Source organism: Heliangelus exortis, chromosome 11 (assembly GCF_036169615.1).
Source record: "Heliangelus exortis chromosome 11, bHelExo1.hap1, whole genome shotgun sequence".
NCBI lineage: Eukaryota > Metazoa > Chordata > Aves > Apodiformes > Trochilidae > Heliangelus > Heliangelus exortis.
The window spans coordinates 2365415-2378693 of record NC_092432.1 but is presented as its reverse complement, the minus strand read 5'-3'; the positions used below and the strand labels follow the sequence as shown (position 1 = coordinate 2378693).

Below are 13279 nucleotides of genomic sequence, written 5' to 3'. Positions count from 1 at the left end.
TTACTATACAGGACAAACAAGTAATTATTCAGCTACACTTTCCACCCCCCTAATTCTCTCTTCTTAACGAAGCCACTTGGCACAGTGTGCTACATATGTCACCAAGAGATGGACAACAATTACAGTAAGATGCCAGTGCCCTCACAAGGTGACTGAAGTTCATTGTTAAACACTTGCTCACTATGCAAGGTAAATGCAGGTCCTTCCAAAAATAGCAAGCAACTTCTTTTTCCCTTGCTCTGCTTCCATTGCAAAGATGAATCTTTATTTGACCCACATCTAGAGCATAACTTGTGTAAGGAAACCCCATTATTTCTTGGAAGACAGAGAGTAGAAAGCAGTCCTTTCTTTTAACTCTTCTGTCTTCCTTCATGCCCAGGGAAAGCTGATGCAGTTGCTCTCAGCACTGATAGTGAGGCAACACAGAGCTTGTATTTTTCTATTAATTAGGTACAAGTGGTTTGGGAAGGCTCCATCCAGTCAGGACTGAGTGCAGTGACTTGCTTTCATCTCCCCTAACTTCAGGCTGGGAATAGAAAGGCCTAATTTGCAGAGGATTCACTGCATTTCTTTATGCTTAAGCAGCCTGGCCAGCCTTCCAAAGATGCCTTCTCCCAGTGGATTACACAAGCAGCCTGGGGTTTCTGTCTTGCTGACATCAGCACCTCATTTAAGAGCATATTTCTGCAAAGAACTGTGAAACACACCCCCACCCTGGAGAAACACTAAAATGAAGTCCTGTTGCTACTTACTCTGCTCACATTGTTTGCCTGTAAAGCCAGTCCTGCAGGTGCACTGGCCAGTGATGTGGTCACAGTCTGCTCCATTCTGACACTGGCAAACATTGGCACAGTTTTTTCCATAAAATGCAGCTGGGCAACCTTTCAGGAATCAGAATAAGGGAAGACTAAGAAATAAGCTGAAACACAAACTCAGATGCATTATCAGCACAAAATGTGTAGGCCTCTAAATCTATGGATTTTCAGCCTCTGTATATTTAATAGCACTCTTTTGATCATCTCAATGCAGAGATGCTATGACAGCCAATTTTCTTGAAGGAGTGTTTCTCATCTCTTACAGAATTGCCACTTTAAAGTTTCAGAAGAATGAAAACTTGACCCATGTAGACACACTGCATTATCAAGAAGTGAAGGAGATGGCTAAACACAAGTCTCTAAAAGGCCAGAGATCAAGTTATTACTTGCAATTGAAAGAGCCCTCTTGAAGGGCTCACCAAAATCTGACCTCTTTGATGCAGTGCTGATAATTTACTACTAGTAGGATGAGAAATCTCCAGTATTTTCCTAAATCTGACCCTATATACTGAGACTTTAACCATCGGGGACACAGACTGAAAATTCTGACAATGACTCAGTAATCTCAACGATCAGTCCCTCTTTTATCGAGAGCCAAGGGCATAAAACGCCTTGAAAAGCTTCAGGACTTGTTTCTTCGGGGTGATACAAAGATATCCCAAAGCAGGAAGGGGTTTACCAGGGAAGACTGCAATACTCGGAAGAGACACGAGGTAGCAGCACCTACTTTGAGAGATTCCCTGGCACAACAGTGGCTCTGAAAGGCTTACGCTGAGTGCAGTAGAGCCCGGTCCAGCCATGAGTACATCTACATTCTCCATCGTAAGGGCTGCACACTGCTCCGTTGTGACAGTTGCACGAATGAAAGCAATCAGGGCCCCAAAAACCAGTGGGACAAGCTATGAAAACAGAAGAGATTTGTTAGCTGATAAAACAAAACCATCCAGACAAAGAAAAAGCAATGTTAACGCTGCAGAGGAGCAACAGGAAAGGGAGAGCCTGGCAAAGACACCAGCAAAGGCAGAACTTTGCATTGCAGAGCTTGGCACGGCTGCAGAGATGCCAGGACAATTGCTTTACAAACCCAGGTGCCAACCTGACACCTCAGCCATGCCACCAAGCCCTGGCAGAAGGGATTTCTTCCCACAAAGGTGGCAGGATCAGGTCTCTGATGCAAATGTACACTGAGCACCACTGAAACAGTCACCCTGGACTACATCTAAGTGCTCTGGCCCCTCTCCCTGCCTATTGGCATTATCTGTGAAGGTAATTTAGGCAGGGTTTTAAAATATCAAGGTAATTTAATTGTCTTTTTGAAATCCTGGAGTTCTTGCATAATCAAGCCCAGCTACTCATGGTTTACTTTTTGCTATGTGATCAGCTTCTCAAATCACCACCACTCACTTGAAGCAGAGAGTGACACTCCAGCTATGTAAAATGGAAAGAACACTTCTTATAGGATGAATTCCCATCCACAGAATAAGATTGCTTTGGCTGATGGGGCTAATATTAAATTAAAATCCCCAGGTCTATTTTATATTTCAACAAGTACAATATTAATACATTTTCAAAAGTTATTTTAAGCCTCCCTCCAAAAAATGAATGCAGTAAGTTACAGTTATCAGTGCCAGACTAAAAGATCCAAAATTATGATAAACCTTTAACATCTATATTTCTGCTTTAGAAAGTGCTTTCCATTGCTTCCTGTTAAAAGATGTGAATTAATAAGGCAGAGTTCCCAGGAAACCTGAAAGTACAGAAACTGTGCCTATTTCCATGCCATTGGCTCCATTTCTGACAATAAATGCAAGTTTCTGGCATATAACAGACATCTCTAAAGCCAGAATGAATAGCAAAAAAACCCCTGCCATGACGTAAATCAAACAAAAGGTCACTGAACTCAGACAATGTAAAGCTGAACAGGATTTGGCCTAAAGTACTCTTGCTATAAGCAACCAGAAATACTTCTACAATGCCTTTGTAAGCCAGAGCTGCAGGGGCTGTTAGTGTCTCCAGAACTGTCTCTGGACTTGGAGCTAAAATTATCTCCTTTGCAGCTCCATCTCTCGGTCATTCCAGGTTAACTGGAGTGGAGGGAGCTCTGACTGAAATAGCTCAGCACCAATCTGTGAGGCCAGGTGCCACCAGGAGCCTGGGGTGAGGCCAGGTTCTCCTTGGGAGATTTACACTTTCTTTACAAGAGGGTAACTAACAAAAACAGTCAGGTTCCCACTTTGTTCATCCACAAAACAAAGTGGCTGTCACCACGTCCTGCTGCCTGCCAAACTGGGCAGTGTTGCTGTGAACTGGACTGCCTCATTCTGTAAGAAAAAACATCTTTTTTTTTTTTCAAGGTTAACAGAAACTAACAGTAATTTCCCAATTACTTGGCTAAATATAATGAGGAATCTGAGGAGCTTTCAGTCTCTTTTCTTTTTTTTTTTCTGAGTGACAGCAATATTCTGCCTGTAGAAGACACACAATAAAAGCAAAATTACAGATGTCTTTTTTTATCCGACTCCTACTTTATCACTTGAAGTTTAATATATTTTACTCTGGAATGCTGTCTAATATGCTAGTTGTATCCTGAATATGAAGTAACAGTTCTGAATGATAGGATATTGCTTTCCTCTGTGATCTATCTTCAATTAAGGGATGCTCTCAGGAAATGACACTTTGGGATCAGCAAATGCCAATCTTCTACCTGGGCAATTTTCAAGAAGAAATCCTCCATCCCTCCAAGCCCACACTGACTTTTACAATTAAATTACATTTAATAGAAATATTTCAGCTACCTAATTTCTCAGTTCTGGGGGGCTTGGTACATGAAAACATCTACTGCTCAATAATTTCTACTGTAATGGCTGAAAGAAAATTATTTCAAGAAATAAATAAAAGGGAATCCAGATGGAAATTAAAAAGAAGCATGGAGCTTTCCTTTTTTGATAAGAGCTTGTGACCTCCCTTTCCTGTGATATAAGCTGGTAACAACTTCTGCAAATTCCAAATACAGAAATTAACTCAAGCCAAAGCTAACTAAGATTAATTAAAAGAAATACACTATAAAGAGAGCAAGGCACTGGCTGCTGTAATACTTCAGGGATTTCCCCAGAATCTGTCTTTAACTTCCAGAAAACACTAAACCAGAAAATATGTCATTTTAAAGCAGAGATGGAAAAACAACATTTTGCTTACTCTGTGAGCAGTCTGTCCCTATCCAGCCTGGAAAACACTGGCACGATCCATCAATAGGATTGCAGGTCCCGTTCTCGGTGCACTGGCAGAACTCTGCACAGTCCTTCCCATATTTTCCACTGGGACAGACTGAAAATATAAGACAGCTCACTGAGGGGTCTTCATAAGGGATATGAGGAAGTCACAGGACTTAACATTTAGCAATTAGACTTAAAAGTAATTACAACGTTTTTCTTTGCTTAAGTCAAACGGGAAAAATTCTTCTGCAAGGAAACGAAAAAGTTGAAACTACTCAAGTCCATTCTGCTTCCACCCCAGGTACAAAAACAACAGAAAAAAGTAATCTCAAAATCCACTTTTCTGCTGGAAAATGAATCTAATATAGTTTGAAGGTTGTAATTATTGAAGGGCATTATGGAAAGATGAAAAGAGGAGAGACAAAGCAGAGAAAAGGGGTTCTTGGGAGAGGAGGAGAACAGTGGAGCAGCAGCTGAAGGAGTGGAAGTCCCTACCCTGCCATCCCACAAGCACCACACAATGCACCATTAGTGCTGCAATATGGATTACACTGGAGCACCGACCTTGTCACCATCCTGACTCCTTCTGGACCAAACAGTGGTGAGAAAGAAAGGTGCCTTTGGTGCTGGACACACCAGGCTTTGCTGAAGATCAGCTTTCAGCAGTGTTGGTGGGAAGCAGCCTCCCAGCATCTCACAGATTCAAAGCCAGGAACAAGACTTCCACTTGCATAAATATTTTTACCTTGTAAGTCTGGTGGAAGACTACTCCCAAAAATAAAGACCCTATCCAATTGCTGAAATGTCATGTTTGTCTTTTGGCACCCATCCACCTCTTCCTTTCCACATATTCCTTTGCTGGAATATATGTAAAATGAGGTTGGAAATGTGGTTTCCAAAGATTATATCTATGTTTGATGAGAGCTGTTAAACAGAAGTGCTGCATTCTAACAAAACCATCTCTTCCTGTTTGTCCACCTAGCTTACTCCTGAATTTTGAAGAAAAGAAACTCTAAATTTTTTTTTCAGAGTCATCTTATAACAGCCCAATCACAGTGACATGAAACTAATAGACACGCAGATCCTCAACCTCCCAACCAAATTACTGGAAATCTTTAATGTTAACGTTGATGGAAAGCTCTGTTCAGTAATGAATGAAATGTTTAATTTCTGTGTGCTTATTGGCTGTGTTCCCTGACAAAAACAGATGCATTTCTAAAACAAGATAAAACATACAGTCCATCTTTGCAAAGAATGTAACAAATGGAACTGGACTTGTATCCTGGTAACTAATAGTGATGTCAAAAAAGTGATTAAGGCACTTCCCTGCATTATGCAACTTTTTTACTGCTTCAGCCACTCACATTTTCTCATAATGTAGTCTCTACTGGTGACCTCAATCTATCCAGACTTTGATTCAGCTGCAGATTGAAACCCTGAGCTGTGATTCATCTGCTTTTATACAATATGCTGTCCTCTACTCTTACTACTGCAGAAAGCAAAGAATGTGCCCACGATTGTTTCCTGCATGCATTCCTGTATACTATGGGCTTATCTGCAGGGGTGGATAAAGCTGGTTTTGGTTTTCAAATGATGTGCTAAACAGACTATTTCTCTAACTAAAAAGAGATAAAACTAAACACAATACACAAACACAATGAAAAGAATAATACACAGACAGAAAGAGAGAGAAGGAAAGAAATCATAACACAGAAGAGCAAAAACTGAAATGATCTATCAGCTTATGTTCTCATACATGCTCCACCATTATCCAGGTCCAGTTATCTGTACAGAGCAGCTCAGTGCAATATTTTTATTGCATCTTTAAGATGGAGATAGATCATATCATATAAATGAAGGCTGGGTTTTTTTATATGTACAGAAAAGTAGTTCTCAAAAAGCTTACTTAAAATAGGAGGTGATTTGCACTGCAACATGGAATACTAATGAATCAGGAAAAGATTTCTGATCTAAACACCAGTGCTGACAAAGGCAACAAGACATACTTCAGAGAAGAAATGTTTTGGTTCCAGACAGTGAGAGCTAGCAGAGGGGTTCCTGCTGTGTGAGCACTTCTTGTCTCAGTGAAACAGTGGGATGCCCTCCAGAATGACAACACAGGACTAGAGACAGACCCTGCCAAAATGGTTGTTCTCATTAGTTTAAGTCACCCTGTTGTGGATTGACACAGCCACTCTCTTGTAAAGTTGTGAGAACCCAACACAAGCACTTTTTCAAATGTCTCAGACATGGTTAAACAAAGCTGTAAAGTGAGGACTAGCACCAATTTCTTCAGGAGGGATCTGATTGTATGATGCAGATAGTGATGTTAATTAGCTCTAAAAGCTCTGAAGTGGGACTCTGAAAGTCCCTGTGGGATGTCAGGTGTGTTCCAGCAGTGATAACAAGTTATTATCAATCCATCTTGCTACATGATTTTGGTAGATACTAAGAAAACAGCTGCTCAGTTGTTTGATGCTCAGAATCCTGAGTACATCCATGTCAATCTGTGTCATTTCAGAGGTGACACAGCTCCCCACATGCATGTGCTGCTGGTGGAAGAATGTTCCCACTGCCAGAAAAGAGACAGCACATCTCCACAAGGAGATGAAAATTCCCCAGTAAAATCTCTGTTTCACGTTTTTCTAATGGAAAATATTAATTAGCATTTTTTTCTTTCTACAAAATAAAGTTACATGCTAACTCATTATGACAAACTGCAACACAAATTGATTTTAATTAGGACATGAATATTTTAAAATTAATTTGGTGGGTAGATCAACATTTCAAAGTAAAACCAGGAGTGCTGAACATCTGAGCAAAAATAAAATAGTTTTCTTAAGAGGATAATTAGCCCTGCTTATGCTTTGAAATCTGGCTAACCTTTCACATAAAATGGACAATTTCACTGAAATATGTTCATTTTAACAGATTAATTGGTATTATTAGTTGACTATACAGCACAGGAAAAATAAAACATGGTTATACCTAATCTATCTTTAATGGTTTTGCATAAGCTCTGTCTGCAGTTTCTAACTTACTGCAAAGCAGGTCATTAAAAAGTGTCCATTCCATTTTGACAGACTTGGTGACTTCACAAGGGCAGTAGCCATTACAAATAATCTCTTTTAAAGCTGGGTGTGGAAAATATCCACAGTAGGATGTACTGAGAATCTGCAGAACACTGGTATGATTTTGCAGCCTCTTTTAGGATAAGGCTGGAAATGGAACCCACGGTTAAATGTGGAGTAACTTTCAAAGGTATGGAAAGGTGATGGACATTTGGATGAGCTGAAACTGCTCTTCACCTGTGAAAATCATCTCACTTTCCCTGCCTCACTGCAAATTTTTCAGTCTCCTGCACTTGTGTTTGAGTGCCCATGATTTTAGCTATTCCCAGTCAGGTCCTAGACAGTGTAAATAAGGTTCCACACATGAAGTCAGGGTTTGAGCTTCTGTACCTGAGCTGGCCTTTACCTTAACTACCATCTTCACCTCCTGCTGAGGAAGAGTGCATGAGGGTGACATCAACATTTAGGATAGGGGAGGCTTAGCAGAAAGGAAAATAAAACCTTTAGCTGGCTGCTATATTTACAGCAGGTGTCTCATTCCATATTCATTTCAATACGGAGCAGCAAACCTGTTTTATTTATGAAAGCAGGAGCAGCACATCCTATTTACAAAAGGGTGACTAAGTACCTATTTGCATTTTACTTCTAAAGAAAAGAATTCCTTGTGATCTAAACTGCTGAAACAAGGAAAAAAAAAGGTAGGAACCTTGTGAACAGTCTTGCTGCAAAGTTAGACACAGAAATGTAGGAAAGGAGGTGACACCTGGGGGTCTTGGGCTTAGTACCTTGGTTGCAGAGAGTGCCAAAGAATCCTGGCAAGCAGTCACAGTGTCCTGACACGTGGTGACAAGGCCCACTGCTGTGCACACAGTGAGGGCATGGCTGGCTGCAGTGGTGTCCATAAAAGCCAGAGGGACAAACTGAAGATAAAACATGAGAGATTAAGATTTTTGAGACCTCATAGCCCACTGGCAGATATGGTTAATACCTGGCAAAAAATATTCCAATGCTTTTAGGATAAGCAGGAAGAGGAACACACGTATGCACAGACAACAGAAACTCAGAATATCATTTCTTTAGGAAAGTAAGCTAAGAAATCAGAAGAGAGGTATTAGGAAATATTCAGTATTTTGCATTTAAACAACTATGTCAAAAGCTGATTTCTAAGCATATTAGGGGCAGTACCTGTGTTCAGGTGGGACAGTCAGTTTACACATCTAATTGCAGGAGCAGCACCCATCAGTGATGAAGAGAATTTAGAAGTGGTAATTATGGTAACAGCATACAGAATCACCTGATTTGCATCCGTAAGCACACCAGATAGCTGAATAAACTTGCCATGAATTGTGTGCTTGATTTACTTAAAACCTGGATTGAAATTATTACAGAATTTGCCCATAAGGTACAGGGTTAAGATTACAGCTCAGTATCTCTTAGGAACTCACATTGTTGCTTCTAAGCATGTGCAGAAAAAAAAAACAGCCACTGTCCAAACATTCAGTGCTATGTGTAAGCACAAAGACTTGTTAAATTGCAGTGACTGTAAAAATGACTTTGTATGTTTTTTTTTTACCCCTGTGACTCTCTCTTACACAGTTCTGGCTCAGTGGTTACTGTATCATGTGTGTTCTATTTTTTCACTCTATTTTTTCACTATTATTTGTTCACAGAGGGTGTCAGGTTCTTGCACTACTGCAGACTTCCAGCTGGAACTTGGCTGACAGGTTTGTTGGTGATGCACTAGCTATAAAACAACCTGGACCATTCCTGGAGACATTTCTGCAGGCTTAAGAGCAGTAAATTATCCAAGTGTCTCATGTAATCCCGATTACACAGGCAGAACAAGCTGGCTGCATATCATCTTCAGTCCTGGCTAAGTTCTGCCTCTGAATGAATTTCCAGGAGAAAAATGGGAAAGATTCTGAGAGCAAACTTAGCAAACTAAAGGCTGCCTTCACCTACAGAGGTGGCCTCTTCACAAAGAAGGACTGAGCCTGAATCCCAAAGAAGAAGTGGGAGCAAGCTGAATTCCCTGGCTGCGTACACATATTTCAGCATCATGAGGCAACAGCAGAAGCATCCACAGAACCCCTTTGCTGTCACCCCAGTAGGGAGGAAAGTTTGTCCCCATTAGGTCCTCAGCAAATGTCCTTAGGGAGCAGCCTGATTACTGGAGTTGCAAGCTGGGGGCATGGTTTGCCTCTTGTAGCCTACATGCCATCAGCTGATAAAACTAAGCTGTTTTTTTTTCATCTCAGAAAGGTCAGAAACTATTAACTTCTGGAAGTTTTGCACTCTTAAGGTCTCAGATTTGTAAAACAATTTCTTTCCCAATTCCCTGAAGCACTGAGCACCACATTTTAGCCTTGGAGAGAGGTTTTACAGCTATATAGATATGCTGAAGCACCTGGAAATTGGGGGTTGTAATGGAAATGCTTATAGGCCATTAACTAGAGCAGTGCTAGAGGTCATCGTTATAATGGCTTTAAATAAAAACTGTCAGCTACAAATTATTTTTAGAGATGAGTGTGTTCCAGTGTCAAGTGTAACTGGTGAAATCAAAGGGGTTATATGAACTGGGCATGCAGAATGTCTTACAGGAAGAACAAGAGCTGCTGCAGAAGAGAAAGACAAACCCATTTTTTGTTTACACAGGAAGACAGTTGTGTGTGGTCTGGACCAATGAATAAGGGTCCCTAAGAGACTAATGCAGCTTCCCAGATAAAGCAAATGAGAGGAATTTTCTCTCCTTGGCACATTTTAATATGTAGCAGCAGAGCACCAGAAAGGAGCTATTTCAGGCTGCTGTGCTGCTTTTTCTGGCATATAAAACATTGCCATGTTGTTTTGATAGCCAATGCTCCTCCACTTGTCACTATCTGATGGGTCAGAGCTAACTCTGCTTAACAGGTATCCAATAATTTACCACCACTGAACTGTAAATCTGGTTTTGCTGGATCCATAAAATCCAAGCTTGTGTGTAAAACTGAGGCTCCTTCTTTCAGGCCTCTGGGTGCTGTGGAAGGCCAGAAGAAGAAAGACAAGGCACTAAATGCAGCAGAGTCTTGACTTCTTAGTTGAGAAGACCTCTTTAGGCTAGCATTTGCCCTTAGGAAGTCAGGAGCAGCTCAGAAACCTGTGGCTCTGCCTGTGTGGTGTCAGAAATTTCTACTTGCTTTGCTCCTGCCACCACATCTATGGAAAATCTTACTTCTCTGGCACAAGGGTCCTCTGTATCCTGGTGCACAGTCACAGGTGCCATCCTCTGGGGAGCAGGATCCTCCGTTCTCACAGTTGCAGGAGATGGAGCAGTTTGGTCCCCAGCGGCCCTGGGTGCAAATATTGTCACAGTGGATGCCTAGAGATGTAAAGGTACATGTTAGGATTCACACAGTTTACTCTGCTCATCAAAGACTGGCTGGGCTGATCCCTCACAGTACATCATAGAGCAAACAGAGGAGCCTGGAAATGAAATAGCAACCCTTTTATCTGCTTAATGAAGTGAAAATTAAGAAAATGCCAAAGATGTGAATCCTATAGGTGTTCCTGGGCTCCTGTTCAGTCCTTTGGACCATTAAAGAAACTCAGCATGTTGTCCAAGAGATGAAGGTCAGGAATTGCTTTAAAATCACAAAATATCTTAAATAACTGGTCTGGAAATACACAGTTGATTGAAGCCTGATTACTTAAGTGTTGTGAACTGCAAGACTGAAAAAAAGAAAAATCAGGGTTCTGCAAAAATATATCTACTATTTGGATTCTTGAACACATGTCAATTCAGATCTATGCTGTTTATTGTTCACTTTCTGGCTTAAAGCACTGTGCTCTGGGTTGTTATACCCCACATCAGCCAGAGCTTTCCAAGTTCTTTGTTAATGAACCAAGTTCTGATCTAGCAAGTGGCCATATGTAGGCACAGGCTGATCATTTGCATGTTAAACAGAGAGTGAGACCTGCCAATCCAGCTCCTGGTGATTCCCAGGGTTGTTGTTTGATATTTATTATTATGAAAAGCAAAGCTTGGGAACACTGAAAGAAACACAGAGCCAGAAAGCTTAACATGAGGCTCTAGGCATTGTTTGTTTTAACTGGTGACTTTTAAAAACCATTTTGTGCCATGGCTTGTCACTTATAAATCCAATCTAAGGATCTGATCCTGCAGACCATTACTTGTCCAAGAGGCTTTTACTCCACTGGGACAAGACAGCAGCAATACCTGCAAATAGCAGAGTTATTTGCCTGATCAAGGACTCCTTGGATTGAGAAAGATTTGCTGGATCGTGAAGTAAGAGAGACATTCAGCACTGCCAGCTGCAGGGAGGGGCACTAGGGGCAGCAAACTGTAGATACTGATAACAACAGCAAAAAGAAATCAGACTGGTTTGAAAATTTTCTTAACAACATTACCACACCAGGTGCCTTACAACTGTGCCACCAAGATTTGATGGTATAGACTTGCCCCAGCCTGACTTTCAACATGAAGATGTTCTTTATCATCCATGCACATGTCCTCCCTGCATAATGGGATAAATGCAGACAAGGGCTCTGAGAGCCCCAGCCTCAGCCAGAGGTTGGATTAGTGCAATGCTAAGGAGAAATACAATCCCAAGTAATTTCCTCCACCTCTGATAATGTCATCTGGATGCTACAGGTAATGGACTGCATTTGTGAAGCTGTGATCTGTACAGTCACCCAAACTTTGAGGATTATTAAATCAGCTAAAAGTCATTATAAACACACTTACAGTGCAGTTTCAAGTTGGTTTTATAAATCTCTGAAGCTAATACAGTAAGAAATACTGCAGAGCCAAAATTTCCCTTTTCTGACGATTAATCACACAATTATAACGTCGCTTCCTAGAAAATCCTAACCACATCTGCCCAAAGTACAGTTTGAAATGGGGTTTCTAGTAACACATGATCACAGCTTTATAAAAAAAGAGGCATGGCCCATGCTGTAAGGCTTAATAAAAACCACAATAAAATAGAATAAAAACATAATACAAGTGCAATTGCTTAATATTCAAGTAAAGGAAGATTTGTAGTAGTAAAATCAAGAAAAACTATTATTTTAATACAGTCTTCCCTCCTCCCTTTGAAATCAAATATTTCCTTGGATTACTTGCACAGGAAATGGTTTGTGTGTGCATTTATGTAATATATCTATAGCACTCTGTAATTAAAAAGTCATACAATAAACTGTAAATAAACACATGCCTTTCAGTTATACATAAATATATACAATCATTTCTAGTTTTGAGAATCTCAGTGCGAGCTCCCAGAAATGAAGTTCAGACACAAATGTAGAAAAATGTGCATCTCTTCCCCCTGACTGCAGCATTCCAAACCCAATTCTCTCATTGTGAATGGGCTATTTATAAATGGAGACAATTAAACAGCATTTATTTCTTGTCTCTTTCGGCAAAGTTTAGGGAAGAGTGACATTACCTCCCTTCTCTTGAAAGGCAGCTGAATTAGAATGCTGTGGCTGTTCTTTGCAGCAGCAAAGTCCTTCCTTTAGTAATGAATAATGAGGGATGTCTTCCTGCTCCTAACAAGGCAATGAGTCATTGTGAAGCCAATTGTTGTAACCCAGTGTAGAGAGGGAAAAGGAAACCTTTTCTAGCAGGCACTGATGTCCATTACAACAGTTATTTATTTATAATTTTTCAGGAGACAACTGAGAAGGTGTTGCAATCAATTTTTGTTATTTTATATTATTTAAAGTGAATGCTCATGGAATGCTCACTTTGCTTTTGGAGGCTCCTACACACACTGAATTGCAAATGTAAACAAGAAGTTCAAATTGCATTTGGAGATGCACATCTCACAGAACTGTGCCAGGAAAAGCACCTTGACCTTATGACTTCCTAACTTGACAGCACATGAAGGTGGAGTCCACCCTTCCCAGCTGCTTTACAATCAAGAGTTGGCAAAGCAGGAAGCTTCTTTAAAGTAAAACTTAAATATTTTACTTAGGAACTTGCTGATGGACCTTTCTGATAAGCAATTAGTTTTCAATTTCCAGACATATAAAAAATGCTGAAGCTGACACATCTCTGTAATATGTCATGCTACAACTGCAGATTCCTGATTTATGAGCAAATTCCTTGTTTCACAAGCATGATGTAGAAATTAGAAAGACACCTATCAGAAGAAGTCCTTGAAGCTGCAAGAAGCAG

General features: G+C 40.5%; 1 protein-coding gene across 5 annotated transcripts in view; it reads right to left on the bottom strand.

Moving 5' to 3' along the window:
* Positions 1-13279, bottom strand: part of MEGF11 (multiple EGF like domains 11) — a 266370-nt gene that overhangs the window by 29997 nt on the left and 223094 nt on the right. For all 5 annotated transcript variants that reach the window (XM_071754168.1, XM_071754163.1, XM_071754165.1 and 2 more), the window contains 5 exons: positions 10310-10456; positions 7884-8018; positions 4011-4139; positions 1586-1714; positions 753-881 (listed from right to left, as the gene is read on the bottom strand). In XM_071754168.1, coding sequence (XP_071610269.1) covers positions 753-881; positions 1586-1714; positions 4011-4139; positions 7884-8018; positions 10310-10456 — 669 coding nt within the window. The remainder of the gene's footprint in view (positions 1-752; positions 882-1585; positions 1715-4010; positions 4140-7883; positions 8019-10309; positions 10457-13279) is intronic.